The 22,659-nt window shown below is 36.7% G+C and overlaps 1 protein-coding gene across 2 annotated transcripts in view; it reads right to left on the bottom strand.

The window, feature by feature from the left end:
• Positions 1-6,573: 6,573 nt before the first annotated feature.
• Positions 6,574-22,659, bottom strand: part of FH (fumarate hydratase) — a 22,350-nt gene continuing 6,264 nt past the window's right edge. The window contains exons 4-10 of one of the 2 annotated variants that reach the window (XM_077986033.1): positions 20,910-21,086; positions 17,651-17,833; positions 15,048-15,213; positions 13,110-13,334; positions 11,535-11,662; positions 9,212-9,365; positions 6,574-6,764 (exon numbers count right to left, since the gene is read on the bottom strand). In XM_077986033.1, the coding sequence (XP_077842159.1) occupies positions 6,622-6,764; positions 9,212-9,365; positions 11,535-11,662; positions 13,110-13,334; positions 15,048-15,213; positions 17,651-17,833; positions 20,910-21,086 (1,176 nt within the window). In that variant the 3' untranslated portion in view covers positions 6,574-6,621. The remainder of the gene's footprint in view (positions 6,765-9,211; positions 9,366-11,534; positions 11,663-13,109; positions 13,335-15,047; positions 15,214-17,650; positions 17,834-20,909; positions 21,087-22,659) is intronic. The other variant, XM_001094968.5, reaches the window with a different exon arrangement.

Below are 22,659 nucleotides of genomic sequence, written 5' to 3'. Positions count from 1 at the left end.
TTATGAGGCCAACATCATCCTGATACCAAAGCCTGGCAGAGACACAACAAAAAAAGAGAATTTTAGACCAATATCCCTGATGAACATCGATGCAAAAATCCTCAATAAAATACTGGCAAACCGGATTCAGCAGCACATCAAAAAGTTTATCCACCATGATCAAGTGGGCTTCATCCCTGGGATGCAAGGCTGGTTCAACATACGCAAATCAATAAACATAATCCAGCATATAAACAGAACCAAAGACAACCACATGATTATCTCAATAGATGCAGAAAAGGCCTTTGACAAAATTCAACAGCCCTTCATGCTAAAAACGCTCAATAAATTCGGTATTGATGGAACGTATCTCAAAATAATAAGAGCTATTTATGACAAACCCACAACGAATATCATACTGAATGGGCAAAAACTGGAAAAATTCCCTTTGAAAACTGGAACAAGACAGGGATGCCCTCTCTCACCACTCCTATTCAACATAGTGTTGGAAGTTCTGGCTAGGGCAATCAGGCAAGAGAAAGAAATCAAGGGTATTCAGTTAGGAAAAGAAGAAGTCAAATTTTCCCTGTTTGCAGATGACATGATTGTATATTTAGAAAACCCCATTGTCTCAGCCCAAAATCTCCTTAAGCTGATAAGCAACTTCAGCAAAGTCTCAGGATACAAAATTAATGTGCAAAAATCACAAGCATTCTTATACACCAGTAACAGACAAACAGAGAGCCAAATCAGGAATGAACTTCCATTCACAATTGCTTCAAAGAGAATAAAATACCTAGGAATCCAACTTACAAGGGATGTAAAGGACCTCTTCAAGGAGAACTACCAACCACTGCTCAGTGAAATAAAAGAGGACATAAACAAATGGAAGAACATATCATGCTCATGGATAGGAAGAATCAATATCGTGAAAATGGCCATACTGCCTAAGGTAATTTATAGATTCAATGCCATCCCCATCAAGCTACCAATGAGTTTCTTCACAGAATTGGAAAAAACTGCTTTAAAGTTCATATGGAACCAAAAAAGAGCCCGCATCTCCAAGACAATCCTAAGTCAAAAGAACAAAGCTGGAGGCATCATGCTACCTGACTTCAAACTATACTACAAGGCTACAGTAACCAAAACAGCCTTTTGGTACTGGTACCAAAACAGAGATATAGACCAATGGAACAGAACAGAGTCCTCAGAAATAATACCACACATCTACAGCCATCTGATCTTTGATAAACCTGAGAAAAACAAGAAATGGAGAAAGGATTCCCTATTTAATAAATGGTGCTGGGAAAACTGGCTAGTCATAAGTAGAAAGCTGAAACTGGATCCTTTCCTTACTCCTTATACGAAAATTAATTCAAGATGGATTAGAGACTTAAATGTTAGACCTAATACCATAAAAACCCTAGAAAAAAACCTAGGTAATACCATTCAGGACATAGGCATGGGCAAGGACTTCATGTCTAAAACACCAAAAGCCATGGCAACAAAAGCCAAAATTGACAAATGGGATCTAATTAAACTAAAGAGCTTCTGCACAGCAAAAGAAACTACCATCAGAGTGAACAGGCAACCTACAGAATTGGAGAAAATGTTTGCAATCTATTCATCAGTCAAAGGGCTAATATCCAGAACCTACAAAGAACTCAAACAAATTTAGAAGAAAAAAACAAACAACCCCATCAAAAATTGGGCAAAGGATATGAACAGACATTTCTCAAAAGAGGACACTCATACAGCCAACAGACACATGAAAAAATGTGTCTATATAATTCTTCAAGAGAATTATAGTTATATTACTTAACTATATAATTTATCATCCAAACTTGAAGCCTTTGAATAAAAAAAGAATAAAATAATTCAAGTTGTATAATTTTGGAAACTTTTATTGACCAAAAAATTGGGTTTATCACATTAGTGGTGCTCTAAATAGTGCTACTGAAGAGCTAATTTCAAAAATAATTATCTCCAGGTTGAGGTGAGAGGGTTGCCTGAGCCCAGGAGTTGGAGGCTGCAGTGAGCCACGATCACGCCACTGCACTCCAACCTGGGTGACAGAGGGAGACTTTGTCTCTAAAAATAACAACAAAAAGCACCAGTTTTCTCTCCAGTAGGGTCTTAGTATTTTCACATGAAAAAATGCTCATCATCACTGGCCATCAGAGAAATGCAAATCAAAACCACAGTGAGATACCATCTCACACCAGTTAGAATGGCAATCATTAAAAAGTCAGGAAACAACAGGTGCTGGAGAGGATGTGGAGAAACAGGAACACTTTTACACTGTTGGTGGGATTGTAAACTAGTTCAACCATTATGGAAAACAGTATGGCGATTCCTCAAGGATCTAGAACTAGAAGTACCATATGACCCAGCCATCCCATTACTGGGTATATACTCAAAGGATTATAAATCATGATGCTATAAAGACACATGCACACGTATGTTTATTGCGGCACTATTCACAATAGCAAAGACTTGGAATCAACCCAAATGTCCTTCAGTGACAGACTGGATTAAGAAAATGTGGCACATATACACCATGGAATACTATGCAGCCATAAAAAAGGATGAGTTGTGCCCTTTGTAGGGACATGGATGCAGCTGGAAACCATCATTCTCAGCAAACTATCGCAAGAACAGAAAACCAAACACCGCATGTTCTCACTCATAGGTGGGAACTGAAAAATGAGATCACTTGGACTCGGGAAGGGGAACATCACACACCAGGGCCTATTAAGGTGGGGGGCGGGGGGAGGGATTGCACTGGGAGTTATACCTGATGTAAATGACGAGTTGATGGGTGCTGACAAGTTCATGGGTACAGCACACCAACATAGCACAAGTATACATATGTAACAAACCTGCACGTTATGCACATGTACCCTAGAACTTAAAGTATAATAAAAAAAGAAAAATACAGTAAGGAAGGAAAAAAAAGAAAAATCTCTACATTTGAAAAAAATTATCTGATGAAATTCTGACTTATAATGTTGTACAAATTTGTATTCTCTATTGGAATAAATCACTTGAGAAGCCCTACGATTTTGCAGCATCTCAATATGGCAAATTAACCATAAATAGGAACATTTTATTTGACAAGTGCTGGGTTTTTTTTTTTTTTAATCATCAAATTAAGTTAGTCTGAGTGGAAGCAAAAAGAGAGTATTATTTATACATTTCAGTACAAAAAAATGGTATTGGAAGTATCTTTCATTTAGTAGAATTTTCTCTGAGGTTTTCAGGGACATCAGCAACTGTAGAGACTAATTGCCCAGTGAAAAATATTGTAGAACTCTGTAGAACACAGTTCATTGGAAATATCAACATTTTACATTTATTAACCATAAATGCAACTTAAAGAAGATTGTAGGCAGTTTTATGGAAAAAGTGAAAATACTCTGGGCTGTGGCTGGGAACCCACTGTTAGTCTTTTGGGGAAAGCCCTGAAGAGCAAGGTGAAATCTCAGCAGGTATCTCCGGGATGATCAGATGATACCAAAACAAAGGTCTCTCACCGACCTGGCTTGACACACATGATCTCAGCGCTCTGCTTCTTAACGTCATAAATGGCAGATGACAATCAGCAGTTTCTTTCTCCTGACCCAGATTGCATGTGGAAGCTCTAGGTCAATTGCTCAAAAATTAATTGCTGCGTGGTCAATTCAATAAATTTACTCCAAAAAGAAAAATAATTCACTTTAACAGCTTTAATCTTGTCTTTATAATACCACCCCTTTTCTATTATTACATTTGTCTCTCCCAGATTTCTTTCTGCTGCAAAGACCACTGAGGAGGAAGAAAAGTAAAACATAGCCATGCATAATCTTGAGAATGAAATATTCTCAAAAAATTTTGTGTGTATATATATATATATATTATTTGTTTTTACGAAATTGAACCATTAAAAGAAAGAGTAAATTAGGCTGGTGGCTTTCTATGAATTCCCTGCTGCTTGTGTTGAGCTGGGTGTAGTCCCAGACCAACCAGTTCATTCATAAGTCCCAGGACTTTCCCCATTTGAAATCTGTCTGCTTAAGAAAGCCCCCGGTCCTTCAGGTTTGCTTATAGGGATCGGTGAATTATTTTTGTCTCCATCTTTAGTGTGACATTTTTGCAAGGCGTTGACCCCCATGGAGTTTATCTGGCACACATCTTTGGACACCTTGCTGGGAATGTCATTCTAAGACATGAGCACCATGATCAGCTAATATTTCACTTTCTTGCTCTTGCTCATCTCTAAGACACCTTAGAATTTCAATGAATAAAGTCACAGCAACCCCAGCACACTCCCCTTGTCCCTATTCTCCCTACAAGTAGTGAAGCCTAACTGAATGGCAAGCATTTACAGAGACATACTTTTTGGTTTTAAGTTTCTCAATCTTGGCTTTATTGACACCTTGAGCCAGAAAAGTCTTTGCTGTGGGCGGGGTGGTGAGGGGCTCTCCTGTGCATTAACGTTTAGTGGCATCTCTGGCTTCTGCCCAATTAGAGCCAGTAGCACCTCCCTCCTCTGCGATGACAACCAAACATGTCTCCAGACATTGCCAAATGTCCCCTGGGAGACAAAATTGCCCCTAGTGAAAAACATGGAAGTTGACTTTTGGTACAACCCTCCAGCAGGGAATTCTAAAAGCCTTATTTAGATTGCATCATAAAGCAGTTTCACTTCACTAACATCACACAAAGATGATTGCCAACTCAAAGGATTCCATGATAGCCTATAATATGCTGGGATATATCAGACAGCTGTGCAAAGACCGTCTGAGGCTAGGAACTTGATCTGCTGTAATCTTTATTACATAAGTCATTGTGTCTCTAGTGACCCTCAAATGACAGCCTATTTAGACTGAGAATGCCTGCTAAGGCAAAACATTCAGCATCATAGTGGATACATTGTTTCACAACTACAGATCAGATGCCAGTTTGGTTGTTGGGGTCCAGGCACTGCTATTCAATCTAGCTGATTTTATTTTCCAATAAAAATCTTTTTTAAAAAAACAAACAGAATGGGCCAAGGGAAAGCATGCTTTGTTTTAAAGCTACACAAGCATCATCGCATCACCCTCTGAAAAACACTGGCAGAGACAGTATTGCACGAGCTAAAAAGTAGATCCTATAGGTTCTCTATAGTTCAGTTTTCAAAGTTTGAACCGCCTTTTAATAGTGACCATTCACGCTTAAGAAATCAGAAACATATAAATTTCATCTTTCATCACAATGTTTCTAGAACTTTTTAAATTACTTTTAAATTCTATATAAAGCAACTACTTCAAACTACGACAGAGGAGCTGGTGTTAATGTGGCTGATTTTCCAAGAATATTAGGGGTAAGTATCCTATTTTTTTAAAAATGTACCTGATAGACTACTACTTATAGATGAGATGTTTTAGTTAATGAGAGTTTCTCTTATGATCCTGTTACTTATTATATGAGGAAGAAGAAAAAATAAACCAAATGCCTGTTCCAACTCCCTGCATAGTAGAGGTTGGTTCTATTTTAAATACGTTCCTTAGCTTTGGATTTGGGTCACCCTATTCTGCAACTCCCTATAACTGCTAATTCAAAATCCCCTAAGGTTGTTTCAAATGAATTTCTGCTAAAAAATCTCAGCACTTGAGATGATGAACAAGACGCACTTTCAGGACATCTTTCCTTTCTTTCCAATCTTCCCTTTATCTTTCTAACCCTTGTCCTATAATTCTTAACCCAATGTCTTTTTGTTGTTTTTTTCTTTTGAGACAGGGTCTCATTCTGTCACCCAGGCTGGAGTGTAGTGGTGCGATCTTGGCTCACTGCAGCCTCGACTTCCTGGGCTCAAGGAATCCTACCACCTTAGCCTCCTGAGTAGCTGGGATTACAGGCGTACACTACCAAGCCTGGCTAATTTTTGTTTTATTTTTTGTAGAGACAGGGATCTCACTATGTTGTCCAGGCTGGTCTCAAACTCCTAGGCTCAAGTGATCTTTCTGCCTCAGTTTCCCAAAGCGCAGTCTCCCAAAGTCAGTGTCCCTGAGCCACCATGCCTGGCCTTGATCTGGTCTCTCTGTGGTAACAGAAATAAGGTTGGAGGGATAGATGTGTGTGTTTTAACACACGGGATAGGTATGTACCAATTTTCTTAACCTATCCTATTATACACACACACACACACACACACACACACACACACACATATACATCCCCACTCAGAAGGGCTTGGTCACCAAATCAAAGGAAAACAAAGGTGGCTAAGGACATGGTTTGGGAATGAGATAAGATATAATCGGGCAATTTTTTAAACCACCAATAACCCCCAAAATTGAAACCCTTTAGAAATTGGTAACTTATGAAGTCATAAAGACAACATGCACAAATATCATAGATTCAACTGTAATACAAGCCAATTAACATAGGAGAAAATTTAAGTCTGTTTTCCTTATTTTATAAATGTATTTTATTTTACACTTGTTTAATCCACCTTGGACCTAGCACATCCCAGGGTTTTATACACTGATCAAATTGCTCTGCCAGAGATACTTACGTTCAATAGCAGTCTCCTTTCAAACTTATCCATTTTTAAGAAATGGGAGTCTGTTTTTTTAAATTGTATACATGTTTATTTTCATTATAAATTTATTTAAATCACTTTGGACCCAGCATGTCCTTAGGTTTTACCCATTCGTCAAACTGCTCTGCTGTGAGATAGCCAAGTTCAATAGCAGTTTCCTTTAAGGTTGATCCATTTTTGTGTGCTGTCTTAGCAATCTTTGCTGCCTTGTCATACCCTGAAGAAAAAAATAAAAAGATGACATATGGGTTAGTAGTGACATTTGGTTTTCTAAAGCAGAAGGTGACATAATTGTTTACTTGATATTGATGCTATATGGGCCTCTTAAATGACATTTTTTTGTTTTTAAAAATAGTTAACAGTGATTATCTCAATAATCATTTTTTATATAGAATTGAACATTTACTTTTCTTAAGAGATAAACACTTAAACATGCCTCACTTTCTCCAACAGATTTGTTCCTAAGTTGAAATTTTCCACTAACTTAGATATATAAGGGGAAAAAAGTAGAAATTATAGCACCAAGACATAAAAATATACATCTGGGTATATTTTTCAAACAACATATTTAACTAGAAACAATTATCTTTCTAAAGAAACATTAACAAACTAAATGCTCTAGTCCAGCAGAAAATACAGCACTGCACATCTGGCAACTGTGGTGAGTGGCTCTGAGAGGGGAGAAGTCCTCGCAGTGAGGCAAGGGCAGGCAGGGCCTGGGGAGAGGCGTTTCCAGAGCTGCTTCCAATGGCTCTTCTCTACATGGCTCTCCACTGCAATGGCTTCTATCCCCTGGCCTCCTCCCAGATGTTACAGGAACACAAATAGGGAGTCTGGGCAGAAATGCAGAGTGCATAAAAGATCACAAGCATACTGTTTACTTCAGAGTTATTTGCTTTTCAAATTAATAAAAGTGGGGGCAGGCCAGTTCTGCAAGCTGTCTTGTCTTAATATATACATATTTTAAGTCAAGAAGAAAAAGCAGGAATAAAAATGAAACCAATGAGGGAGAGAAAAAAAAAAAACAAGATCAGAGAAATATGACCAAAAGGAAGAAGCTTGCTGAGGCAGTACAGATCATCAACAAGATGGCACGTGTCAATACACAATTATTAACCAGCTATAAAAGAAAGTATGGGCATAGTTACTTTTATTACTTAACTGAATTTGTGAATGCTAAATATGTTGAAAAGGGCATTTACTGATCTGAAAGGGCATTTATTGATGCCATTTACTGAAAAGGGCATCTTTCTTAAAGCAGAAATGCTTTGAGAAAGAATTTACAGGTTAAACTCTTGTGATCAATATATATCCAGTACTTTTATTTTAATAATAGCTTTAAAGTCTAAGCATTTCTGTTGTCAAGTCCAACAAGACATTATTAACAACCAGCTTGGTACATAATGGGAATATAAGGAACCCATGATTCAGAGGGTTGTAAGGCTCACACCAAGTCAACTAGTGACGTGGTGTTGACCCATCTCATTCTCATATGGCCTCTAACAATTCTTTTTATGCCACAATAAGTTGATTCCAAGAAAGATTTACCAGTCATTCAACTTTAGGAGACACCTCTAATTTAAAAGTTTTGGCAACACGTTCTGAAGTAAAGATCTGATGAAAACTGCTCACACGAGCCCCTGGGTTACCCTTTGGGTTTTTCCAGATGTAGCTGATGTATCATAATTTTAAATGGATCAAACATTATTACCAATCTCAATACCATACCAAAAAACCGATATCATACTGGGCTCAGAGCTACCTAAAAGAGTCAAGTGAGCTCTAATTTTAAAACACTGAAATTATAGCTTGATGTGAAACCAGGAATATAAAATTTGCCTTGAAAGTTCAAGATTATAGAAGCAGTAGCCATATTATGCCAAATAAGTGAATCATAACTTGTTCTATAATAGAAAGTCAGAAAATATATTAACCTCTGCTTAGCAGAAAAGAGGAATGAGAAAAAGGCTTTTAACACATCATAATATAATGCAACATAATGCCTCAAAATCTACGAGAGTGAAAATAGTTTATTTAATGGGGATCTCTATGGTCAGTCTACTACCCAAATCTGTATGTTTGATTCTACATAATGAAATATTTATAGTTCCAAAAAAGGCTTATGATATAATAGCATGGTTTTAGACAAAATATTTGCATTTTCCTCCCTCCCTTTCACTATAAGCAATGAATACATAAACTTTTTCTTTTAATTGTAACTTTCCATTTCTGAATTGAATAAAACAACAAATTTAAAGCATTGCAGAGATCTAGGGAAGGTAGAAAAATGAGTTCATTCAATATTGCTAATCAGCAGTGCCACCTAGTGACATTACCCACTGAAGGTCTTACAAATAACCTTCCCCAAGGGTCTGCATAGAATATTTGGCATCTGAATTCCATTAAAATTAAAATAAGTTTGAACTACTACTTCTCAATATATTTCAAATAAAATGAGGCATAATAGATCAAGTTTTGAAAGAACTATGACACCATACAAGTCATATAGTATCTTTCCACACAATTTCAAATATTTTAAGATTTTACTAAAACCATATTAAAAGAAATTTGCTGTTCTCAAACATTGATCCACTTGTCTCTTAAAAATGTTTCAGCTTTTTAATTTTGCATTCAAAATGATATTATTATTCCTTAAACACTTACCTATATGAGGATTGAGAGCTGTCACCAACATTAGAGACTCATTCATCAGCTTGTTGATCCTTTCTGTATTGGCCTGGATTCCCACCACGCAGTTTTCTGTAAAGGAAACTGAAGCATCCCCCAGCAGCCTGGCTGAGTGTAACACATTTTTAATCTTTGAGTGAGTGAGAGTGTGTGAGAGAGAGAGAGAGAGAGAGAGAGAAACATTACTAAGGCAACATGTTTTTTATCCAATAACATATTATTTGCTGGTTGATAGTAAATACACAATTCAATAAACATATAGAACTCTTACAAATTTTAAGGCACTATACCCAAGGAAACAAATGTGAAAGAAAGTATGAACATTTGAAGGCACAGAAATCTAAAAAAGGTGAAAAAGACATAAATACAAAATGACTAAAACACAAAATAGCCCATAGCAAGTATTTAAAACAGAGGTCTGAAGTGTTAGAGAACATAGAGAAAGAGAAATTAACTCCAGTTGTTGGAACTGGTGAAATCCTGTTTTATGGAGAGGACTTGGCCAGAGAAGGAAAAAGAATCTTTCACGTAGAAGGAAGAGCAGCAAAGATGCAGAGGTTCGAAAGTTCAGCATGAGTGTGAGGCAATTAGTAATGTTAGGGCATAATCTAATAATCACCAAAATTCCAGGTTTTCTATGCTTTAACCAAACAAACACTCCAGTCACTGTAAAATAACTTTTCATATAATGTTAAAAAAAAAAAAAACAGTATAAAATCAACTAGTTTGTTTCGACCTTTTTTTTTTGTTTTTGGCAACATTTCCAATATTTTTTATTAAGATATATCCACATCCTAATATCCTCTGGTCTAAAACTCCATAGTCTGAAAACTAGACTTCCAACAATGGATGCTAAGACACAATAATCTAAGTTTTAATTTGCTACTAATGACTTTATAATAAGGCAAATATTGATTATCCTTATTTTATATTAAAAATAAATTTTTACAAAGATTAACAAGGCATTTATTGTTATGCACCTATAAATGCTGGGTATCCGGTGTTAACTGTTTGGAATCTGACCTGAGAGCAAAATTAAGTCTGAATTCTGCTTTGGCCTGCGTTTTTTTTTTTTTTTGAGACAGAGTCTCGCTCTGTCGCCCACGCTGGAGTGCAGTGGCCGGATCTCAGCTCACTGCAAGTTCTGCCTCCCGGGTTTACGCCATTCTCCTGCCTCAGCCTCCCAAGTAGCTGGGACTACAGGCGCCCGTCACCTCGTCCAGTTAGTTTTTTGTATTTTTTAGTAGAGACGGGGTTTCACCGTGTTAGCCAGGAGGGTCTCGATCTCCTGACCTCGTGATCTGCCTGTCTCGGCCTCCCAAAGTGTGGCCTGCGTTTTTATTTATCACTAGAACACACATTCCATGAGGGCAAGAAATCTGTCTTGTTCATTGCTCTATCTCTATTATGTATCCAGTACAGTGCCTGATAGAAAGTGGTACTCAATAAACATTTAGTGAATATATTAAATATACTCAATATTTGTCATTTGTGTATTCTTATCAAATTAAAATTAGAATTTACAACATATTCCAAGAGAAAGTAAGCCCCTAATAAACTTTAGCTGTAACACTTTGTCCAGATGAAAGACTCTAAATGATGGCAACAGCTCCACTATCTGAAGCTGAGGAAACGGCATGAGAAATGACGTGATGCATCTATGATCTTTGTAAAGATGAAAGAAAAAGAACAGTTTGGGTGGACACAATGTTTTCAAGTATGTGGAAAGGTAAAGCCAAACAATGAAAGAAAGTCTGACAGGGAGCAGAAAGAGAACTGGTGAAAAAACGTTCCAGAAACCAGGGATGAAGAATGTTTCAAGGAGGGACAGTCAACATCAACTATTAGTAAAGGAAGAACTAACTGTGCAATGCCAGCTGGACTGAGGTAGTCACCAATGACTGGAAGAATAATTCAAGCGTGGAGCGGCTATGCTGGGCTGTGGTGACTATAGCATAAATGAAAGTGAGTAGTGTTATCCTTTTAAGAAGACTGAATTTGAAAGAAGAAAGCAGCAACATGAGAAGGAGACAGGCATATAGGGAGGCGTTTTATTTTTCTTAAATTGGGGCTATTAAAAAAAACATCAAATCGCTTAGGTTAAAAATCAACTAATTTCTAATATCTAGGGTTATTCTGGTAACTTAATAAACGCTTGACTTCCAACTGCTACTTATGTCACCCAACTACCCAATGTGGAATCACTAGAAGTCTTTATGAAATACAAAACCAAGATAATAAGCCAAACACATTAAAACACATTGGTCAAAACACATTAAAAATCAGATTTAAAGCTTACCATCATTGGCTTGAAAACATTCAACTCAAAATGTCCATTGCTGCCTCCGACAGTGACAGCAACATGGTTCCCCATGACTTGGGCTGCAACCATGGTCATTGCTTCACACTGAGTAGGGTTCACCTTGCCTTCAAGAAAACCAACAATGACAGAGTAAGACTAGAATTTACGCAAACAATCAGGGAATAAAGAAATCTAATTTCATTAAATAAAGTAAGATATACAATAAAGCAAGGCCCAACCATCAGTGTAATTAAATGAAACAAACCAACCAGGGAAAGCAGGATGGGTGGCCACAAACTGAATCATTCAATGGCTAACGAGAAGCCACAACTACACATTAAATATAGTTCTCCGCCTTCATGATTTTCATTCATTCTATATGTATTTATGGAGCCAGACATTCAATACACTACAGTGAATAAGAAACATGCAGGCCCTGCCCTCGCAGAACTTGGAGGCTAGGGAGGAAGAGCTGGCAATTATGGGGGGTAAATACAGAGAAGTGCATGCTGCTATCAGAACACTTATAAAAGCAACCCTTCACTAATACTTGGGAGGCTTCCTAGGGAAAGGCGAGGCTAAGCTACAATTTCCCTATTTATCACATGAGTCTCCGGAACCCCACTTCCCTGCTCATACTCCCTGGACAAGCTCCCAGTTTGAATCAACCCAGATTCCTCTGACCAGCGCAAGCTAACACACTGCAAAGATTATTGGGCAGATTACTTCCTTTATCTGTGACTCCCCATGTCTCTTTCTTTTGGCAATCACCTTGGATTTGCAATCAACTAAACCCTTATGTCATTTTTCAACATGAAGTACTTTAAAACAAAATTTCATCTCTTCTTATTCTACAGATCCATAATTTTTATAAAAATCTAGAGTCAGGCCTTTCCTTCTCACTATTAAAAGTCACATTGTCAGTTTTAGCCCAAGCTACAATGGCCTTTATGGCACTCAGTTCTGTAGTCTCAACTCTTTTAACTGCTAATATGATTAGCATTTATTCTCTTCCTTCACCCTCAGTCACCAGTAAAGTGTTGAAGGGCAGAGCCCTTCAGCTTGTTACCAATATATTCTTCTAGACTAAAGTCACTTCATTAGTCACTTCTGAAATGTCACTGTTCACCCAGCTACATTCATCTGCCAGCACTGCCCACGCTTCTCCACTGGAATCAATGACTATCATGCGAATCTATCAAATGACTTGCTGAAATCCAGACATACACTGTTGTGTCACTTGCTATATCTAACAAGCACATAACGCAATGCAAAAAATGAAATAAGGTAAGTTTGGTATGACTTCTTTTTATTCAATCCATGCTGATCACTTTAACAGCCTGTTTGAATGTGGGATTCAAACTACTTGCTGCTAAGTCAGATTCTTTTTTCCTATCTTGTTAGGTGATGTGGCCAGAAGTCCTGATCAGAGGACCACAGACATGCTGAAACAGCGTGCCTTGCGTATCCAGCTTTGGGATAACTTTAAACAAAAAGAGACATGTTCCATAGCTAAGAATGCCTAGGATCTAGTCAAGTTCTAGCTCCAACATTTACTAGCTATGTGATTACCTGGCATGATACTGCTTCCTGGTTCATTTTCAGGCAAGATCAGTTCTCCCAGACCTGACCGAGGACCAGAGCCCAGAAAACGAATATCATTTGCTATCTTCATCAGACTGCAGGCAGTAGTGTTCATGGCTCCACTGAGCTCAACCAGAGCATCATGAGCAGCCAGAGCTTCAAATTTATTTGGAGCAGTGACAAAAGGCAAGCCTAAAGAAAAGAAAAAATATCCTATATGGGGGAACAAGTTAAACATTTTTCTACTATTAGCAAGTTAAACAGAAAGTTCCAATAATGAAAAAATAAAAATTTTACTTCAGAAAAAAATGTTTACTTAAGACTCAAATTTTGTCTACATTTTTAAAAAAGTCCTAAAGGAGTAGAAAGAATCTGGTATTACATTTTTTAAGTTTTTTCAGACAGAGTCTCACTCTGTTGCCCAGGCTGGAGTGCAGTGTGGCTCAATCACAGCTCACTGCAGCCTCAACCTCCAAGGCTCAGGCAATCCTCCCACCTCAGCCTCCAGAGTAGCTAAGACTACAGATGCATAGCACCACGCCCAGCTAATTCTTTAATTTTTAGCAGAGATGGGGTTTCGCCACGCTGCCTAGGCTAGTCTCAAACTCCTAGGCTCAAGTGATCTTCCCACCTTGGTCTCCTGAAGTGCTGGAATTATAGGTGTGTAATTCCACTGTGCTTGGCCAGGCACTACATTTAAAAGATGAAATAACAAGCACAATAAATGTACTGAAAAAAAAAACACAATCCTACTGCAAACACATGTATATGATGCCTGACCATGCTTAAGATAAAAAGTATGTGGGAATTCATTCTAGTTTATTCCACACTCCTTTCCTAACACTTTTGTTTTTTTTTTGAGACAGAGTCTTGCTCTGTTACCCAGGCTGGAGTGCAGTGGTACAATCTTGGTTCATTGCAACCTCCTCCTGTACGGTTTAAGCGAGTCTCCTGCCTCAGCCTCCCGAGTAGCTGGGATTACAGGTGCCTGTGAACATGCCCGGCTAATTTTTTTTTATTTTTACTAGAGACAGGGTTTCGCCATGTTGGCCAGGCTGGTCTCGAACTCCTGACCTCAAGTGATCTGCCCACCTTGGCCTCCCAAAGTCCTAGGATTACAGGTGTGAGCTACCATGTCCGGCCCCTAGTACAATTTTTAAAAGTTTTTTTGTCCACTTTACTGTGCTTTATCCTCTTCACTAGCCAGGAGCCCACAAGATCCCCTGTAAAAACAGGGTGCTAAAATGAGTTAGATGTTCTCAGTTAATAATCCCCATGTTAAAAATTTTATAAATCTACATTTGCCAAACCCTAAAAGTAGAGTTCTTTTCTATTAAAATTTGCTTTAAAGACAAATCAGCTGGTAAACTATCACGTGCAGTGTATAATTATCTCTACCCTAACTCTCTGGTAACATCTGCATCTTAATAAGAGTTTTCTGAAGATGACAACTTGGCCCTAATAATAGTTATCATTATCTAAAGTATAGTACTCTCTCTACTAAAGAAAAGACATGGTTCAAAAAGGTCAATAATTCAAAGAATTATCACAGCATGACATAAGAAAAAAAAGAAGTCTGTCTACAATATATTTACTATTCAAATAGCTTACTCAACACTCAGTTTTTTCTGTCTATTTTGAAAACTGCTATTCAAAACTTCAAAGGGAAACTAATTGAAAACTAGTAAAAAAAGCTAACACTGGTAGATTTTAATGGCATGCTGTATACACTTCTATAAGGAACATTTTTTAAAAGCCAAAGAATTAACATTATAACTTCAGAAACAGAATTGAAACACATGTTTGATGGAAAAATATTATTTCTATCTTTAAATTCACAAGAATTCAAGACAGGAACACTCAGAAAATATAGAGACCAAGTATAATGAGAAATGAAAATGAGAAATAATTCACGTGATCACTAACCTGTAAGTGCAGCCACTTTTGCAGCAACCTTTTCTGCAAAGCCAATTCTAGTATTTAAACCTGTACCAACAGCAGTGCCTCCAGCTGCAAGCTCATAGATTCTTGGCATGGCAGCTTTTATTCTTGTCACTGCATATTTTACTTGTTGAACATAACCACTAAATTCCTGAAAAGAAAATTAAGGTAAGAATAAGTAATTCCTAATAGCTTACAAGTTACTCTAACTGCATTAAATAGAAATTTTTAAAAATACCTTTCAGAATACTAAATTACAAGCTAATCAAGTTTTATTTATACTACTTCAAATCTTATGATGAGCAAAGTATAGGAAAGGATGAGGGTTTGTAGAACCGTAAGGAACAACAATGCCACTGATAACATGCAGCCTATTTATTATAATCTAGTCTTTTAATGGAAAGCAAAGAAGAACAGCACAGGAAATACACTTTAAAAAGAACAACTTTACTACACTAAATTATTGGTTTACTTGCAGTCTACTAAAGAAAATGAAGTCATTTCTTATTTTTGGGGGATGTCTCAGACAACTTTGGTAGAAGAAAAAATAGTAACTCATCTCCCCCCAAAAAATGCACACATAGAAATACTCTCTAGACAATTTCAGTGTATCAACCTTACAGGAAATATGAAGACATTCTACAGAGACTTGGGAAGCTAAGGACTCACTGAATAGCACAGGAAGGTAACAGTTTGCATTCAAAGACCTTCCAAAAAGAATAGGAGGTAACAGTAGAGTCAAATCATAGCATCAATGTGCCAGTGTCGGCACTGGTTCCCAAATTATGACATGCCTTAATTAAGGCAACTATAGAATTTATGTTTTGAACACAGAAAGGGCTCTATTAATAGTTATGCAGAAACAAAAGGCATAAACTGGGAGTTAACTGGGCAAGCCAAGATATATGGTTACACTAAATCTATCCTTTTTTCCTGCCTGAAAACACTAAAAAACCATAAGTCCTAGGATTTCATGCTGTTCTAAAGATAACATTTCAAAAGATATAACTCTTTATAGGTAGACCTGATGCATCTGATATAACATCACTCATATACAGTCATGCACCACATAATGATGTTTCAGCCAAAGAAAGATCACATAAACAGTGGTACCCTAAGATTATAAAACCATATTTTTACTGTACCTTTTCTACATTTAGATATGTTTAGATACACAAATACTGACCATTGTGTTATGATTGCCTATTGTATCCAATGCAGTAACATGCTGCACAGGTTTGTAGCGCAGGAGGAAAAGGCTATACCATATAGCCTAGGTGTATAGAAGGCCCTACCATCTAGGTTTGTGTGAGTATACTCTGTGATGTTCACACAACTATGAAATCGCCTAAGAATGTATTTTTCAGAACATGCCCCCTTTGTTAAGCAACACATAACTGTGTGTATACACACACACTCACACACATGAACACAATAGATTCACTTATAAAATACACTTTGATGGGGAACAATGCACGAACTTACAATCCCAATAAAAGCAAGTATAAATGCTTCTGATAAAGTCAAACAGAAAAATATAACTTTTTGTCATAACAGGAAGAATGATGATTTTACACAGGAGGTTGAGTCATGGCCCAAATGGTATTTAGTACTGTGGTTTTCAACACCAAAAAAAGGTTAAAATTAGAAACCTGAGGAATATTCAAAAGTTGCAAAACACACATACTGTTCCTCCTTAGAAATTATGCATGGTCCTAAGTACTGATGACGCAAAGAGAAATGAGACACGGCCTTAAGAAGCAACTTAATCCAGTGAGTTCAGTTCAGTCCCATCATTTGTTTTTCAATTACTCATTTCAAGTTTTCATCATTCCTTAATTTCCTAATAAGGAAATTAAGCTACCCCAATTGGACTGTGAGTTTACTAAGACAAAGGTCATTCCCCGTATTTCCTTACATTTCCTTCACAATATATACTATTAGATATTCCTTAAGGTATTGATAAAGAAACATGAAAATACTTTCTAATATCTTGGAGAAGAGAGTAGTATCTCCTTCACATGTGGCCAGAACCATCTTAAAAAGATCTACCTTACTTAATCACTTTAAGATTAAATTTTAAATAATCTACTAATTTAGGTAAGAAAGACAAAAGAAAAACCATAATGATACTGATGGAGATGACAATGATGACGGTGGTGATGATGGTAGCTAACATAAACGGGTACTTACTATGTGTCAGGCATGTTTCTAAGCACTCTACATGAATAAATGTATTAGAGCTTCACAACTATCCTATGAAAGACAAATTATTTTCCTCATTTTGTAGCTCAGAAAACTGAGGCACAGAAAGGCTAAATGACTTTCCTATGGTCCCATAGCTTGTACACGGCAAAGCTAAGATTTGAACCCGAGCAGTCTGACTGAATCTGACTTACAGCCAGTACACTCTGCTTTTCTTCTAAGTGGATGTCAATAAAAATTACTGATTGGTTGAACAGAACAACTTCTGTCACTGAAGTTGACGGTTACAAATTTGGCCTTTTAAGCCAGGCAGATTTCAAGGATGACACATTGGCCATTTGTACCAAGCTCTAAATTGAATAAAATTAGTCAAACTCCTATACCTGCCCAAGAGTAAGTGGAACAGCATCCTGAGTATGAGTACGTCCAATCTTGATGATCTGCGCAAACTCTTTGGATTTGGCATCAAGAGCATCATGTAACTTCTGCAGTCCTGGTAACAGTACTTCATGAACTTCTATTGCAGCAGCAATGTGCATTGCTGTGGGAAAAGTATCATTTGAGCTCTGTTGGAAATTTTTCAAAAGAAATATAAAATGTTAAATCAGAGGCAATGAAAACAAACTTCTGAATCAAACTTCTCAATTAAGAAACTCTCCAAGTAACTACTCAAAACCCAGCTCAGTTACATTTATGTGTGGCAGGTCATAGGTAAGTTATTATAGAATCAAATAAGCAACATCCTGGTTTCTAACACATACTCAGAATTGTATTATACACATTAAGTATACTGAATGTATTATGTATTACATAGAATATGTATTATATCTGCCTGCTAATAAATGACAGCAAAATACAGAGAAGTATAGTTAACAACTACACTTGAAGAGAGCAGTAATAACTTCAATGTACTTGAATATCTTGTAATTATATCAAATTACATCAATTATTGAATTATATATCTTATAACTGAATATACAGTGCATACAGTCTTTCAGAAACAGCTCTTTATTTATCACGTTTAGAAAAATGCTGTGAGGTAGATCACCACTTTAAAAATAGGAAAGACAAGCCCTCAAAGAGATGTATAGATGCCAAAATATTTAGCAACTGGCAAACCTAAGACCTAAGCAGGCAGTATACACTCAGTGCTCTTTTTCAACTGTTGACCCTGTACTTTTAAAACATAATATCAAGTTGGGTGCAGTGGCTCATGCCTATAATCTCAGCACTTTGGGAGGCTGAGGCAGGAGGATCAATTGAGGCCAGGAATTTAAGACCAGCCTGGGCAACACAGAGCAATACCCTGTCTCTAAAAAAACTTTTAAAGTAGCCAGGCATGATGGTGTGTGACTGTGGTCCCAGTTGCTCAGGAAGCTAAGGCATGAGGATCGCGGGAGCTCAGCATTTTGAGGCTGCAGTGAGCTATGCTCACGCTACTGCACTCCAGTCTGGGTGATAGAGTGAAGCACCATCTCTGAACACACATACACACACGCACACACATACACACACACACACACACACACATATATATATAAAAGTATGCTGTCATTTAAAAAGATACATTATTTATATATTTTGACATTTACTATGCAAAATATAAAGCACTTACAAAAGAAGTAGGATGAATGGTGTAATAAACACTTATGTACCTGTCACCTGAATTCAAATAGTTTAAATAATTATCAACATGTAGCCAATCACGTTTCATCTATAACTATATCCTTCTGAGGCAGACTTCAGACTTCGGTATACATAAAACATAAATTCATATTTAAAGGCAAGTATTAGATCGGGAAAATCCTTTATACAATGAATGTATATGAAAAAACTTCTTCCTCACTACTTAAAAATATATTAAAGTACACCTAGCACCCAGATCTGTTTCTAAATATCATTTTCTAATAAAAATTCTCCAACAGTTCCTTGAAAAATGACTGTTTCTAGGGCTGGGGCAGAAACAATACAAGACAATGAGTTTGGAGCATCTTGAAGTACCAGAAAGTCAGAACACACTTAAGAAAAGTAAAAGGATGGCGGCATGCCTAAAAGGACACAAGAGCCAAAATGAATTGGGTTCCCAGAGCTGAAAGAGTTTAAGCAACAAAAGTATGGGATTATAACCTGAAGAATAAAATAAATAACCATGAATCCATACTGATATACACAAATAATTGAATAAACAAATAAATGGGACAGGGAGAACAAATCTTCCTTGCAGAAAAATTCAACCAACAAATGTAGAACAAATAAAGAAAACTGAAAATCACTATTGAAACACCACAGAAGGAACTGCTGTAGACAAGATTCCCTGATGGATGCTAAAAATAGTGCGAAAAAGTTTAAGGAAAAAGAAGATGTTTGCCTAGCCTCAAGATAGCGCTATTAATTACTACAGTGATTTTAACGTAAGCCCCAAAACTTTTTGATACTCCTCCTTCTAGAAACTGAAATATAGTGCCTGGAATGCAGGCAGGGTTTAGTGACCTATTTCTAAGGAACAGGGTATAGAAGAGGAAAAAGTATAATTTTACCATGGAGAAACCTGGCAAGCACCAGGTTAACCAAGTGATGAAGGTTAACCTCACCAGTAACAAGTCATGTTGCTATCATAAACCCCTGATATGATGCAATGAGAAGGGCCCTTTATTTCTGTGATAGTTTTCTCAAAAATTCAGAAGTCTCAGTCTAATGAGAAAACATTAGACACACCAGGATTGAGGGACATTCTACAAAATACCCCGCCACTACTTTCAAAAGTGTCAAGGTCACTGCTATGTGAAATCCTAACCCCTAGGGTAATCGTACTAGGAGATGGAGCCTTTGCAAGGTGATTAGGTCATAGGGCAAAGCTCTCATGAATGGAATTACTGCCCTTATGAAGAAGAGACCCCATAGAGCTCCCTTGTCCCTTCCAGCATGTGAGGACACAGAAAAGATGGCCATCTACAAACCAAAAAGTGGGCCCCCACCAAGCCAATGAAATGGCCAGTAGCCTGACCTCGGACTTCTAGCTGCCAGAACTGTGACAAATTAATTTCTATTGTTTATAAACCACTCAATCTATCGTATTTTATTATTGCAGCCCCAAAGGACTGAGACAATCGCAAAAGACCAAGAAACTGTCACAGATTGGAAGAAACTAAGGGACATGTGACTAAAAGTAACGTATGGCCTTGATTGAATACTGAAAAAGAACCTGAGTGGAAAAACTGAGGAAATCCTCGGTTTTTTTTAAAAGTCTGTCGTTTAGCTAAGAGTACTGTATCAATGTTAATTTCTTAGTTTTGATAAATGTACTATGGTTACATAAGATATTAACATTAAGGGAAGCTGAGTGAAGGGATATAGAAACTATTTGAACTATCTTTGCAATTCTCTTACAAATCTAAAATCATTTCAAAATAGAATTTTAAACAATAAAAAAATACATATATACTAAATTCAGGTGTCCTAAAAGTAATTTTTATAAGGATTGAAACATAAAGCCAAGATTCCTAAAAGAAGTAACAACCATAATAAACCTTATCCATTAAATAATGAACTCTTCTTGTCAAAAAGTGAAAGCTTGTTTTACAAGAAAAATCTCAGGTATGCTTTTCAATTTATAACAAAAAAAAGAAAAGCTCGCATACTGACCTGGCTTTTATTAACATGATCATTGGGATGCACAGGTATCTTGCTGCCAAGTTCACCTCCTAACATTTCAATTGCCCTATTGCTAATGACTTCATTTACATTCATATTTGTCTGAGTTCCTGATCCAGTCTGCCATACCACGAGAGGAAAATGATCATTTAATTTACCTTCAGCTACCTGCAGAAAAAAATGTTAAAAATGAGCTTTTTAAAAAAGGAAATAATAGTCATTCCACTACATTAATCAACCATAATTAAGTTCTATTTATAAAACTATTTTAAATATGTTCATTGTTTCCATATGCTAAATGACCTGCTGATTATGACACAGAGTTTGAATACAGTTGACCCACAGATCTAAGCTTCTGATGCGTCACTTGCTCCAACCACAGATACTTTAAAAAGTGAAATATTATCTATACTGAATAGTATGACAATTCACTGGTTTCAAATGGAAAGGGAATCAAAGCTGTCTTTCTTATTTTTCTCCAACAGCCTCTTCTAATAGAGGGCCACCTGTTCAGGCTGGCAAATATGTTTAGTCTTTAGATGTATTTGTTGGTGGTGCTCAGCAGGAATATCCAACAGATGTTACTGCCAGAGTCAGCATGATAATGAGCTAGTGACTTGAAACTGTGAGTTCACTAATAGCTACTTCATTGCACAGATGTCCAATGAGCAGTAATCACCAAATGTAGAAATAAACACTGCCCAGATTTGCCCCTATTTTTGTTGTATTTTTATACTTTCAGCTTATGTGTTAGATTTTGGATGGTGTGCTTTGTAAAGTGTGGGTGCTTAACAGTCTTCTGGAATGATTTTAGCTTAAAAAATCAGAAAGTACTTGAGAAATCTATTACCTTGAACAACTGGTCCACTTTAAAATAAAACTTTTTTCTAGTTATATAAAAATATGTGATTAGTGTAGAAAATTTTGAGAACTGAAAAAAGTAAAACAGTCACTGCAGTTCTACTGCTCAGTAATTATGACTATTAGCATGCTGGCATTCCCAGTCTCTACCTCATGCAATCAGGGGTGTGTGGGTGGGTGGGGGTGTGTGTGTGTGTGTGTAAACACACATTTTCTGTTCATTCCCAGTCTCTACCTCATGCAGTCAGGGGGGTGTGTGTGTGTGTGTGTGTGTGTGTGTGAAAACACACATTTTCTGTTCATTTTTTCCTAAACAAAATTAGGATCATAAAATACACGTATTTTTGCAAACCTTCCTCCCTATTTCTCATAGGCTAGGCTTTGTTCAGTCCAATCTTCAAAAAATAATTTTCTATAATTTACAATGTAAATATAATTTATATTTATATCATATAAATATAATTTATATAAGTAGCTGCTATAGTTACGTAGTCTACTTTGTTTTCGTTATTATAAATAGTGCTGTAATTAACAACACTATATATACAGTTGTTACCTCTGATTGCTTCTTTTATTATTAGCACTTTAGTGAAATTACATTCTCAATATGCATTATCAAATAATCAACTGGTTTTAAAAAGATTTATATATAAAACAAGAAATCAAATAAAGTTCAAACGATATCTTTTCAAAAAATTTTCTTAAAACTAAATACATTAAGGAAAGTCAAAAGGCTTAAAAACAAAAGGTATAAAAATCATCCAGAAATTTTGTCACAATGTAACATTTTAAGCACCATATTAATATTATCACTACAAATAATGCTACCACCTACCCTGAAATTCATTAATCCAAGAGTTCCCAGTTCCCCTTTCCTCCT

This window comes from Macaca mulatta, chromosome 1 (genome assembly GCF_049350105.2).
Source record: "Macaca mulatta isolate MMU2019108-1 chromosome 1, T2T-MMU8v2.0, whole genome shotgun sequence".
NCBI lineage: Eukaryota > Metazoa > Chordata > Mammalia > Primates > Cercopithecidae > Macaca > Macaca mulatta.
Note: the sequence above shows the minus strand (reverse complement) of the source record. Positions and strands in the feature narration are given on the sequence as shown.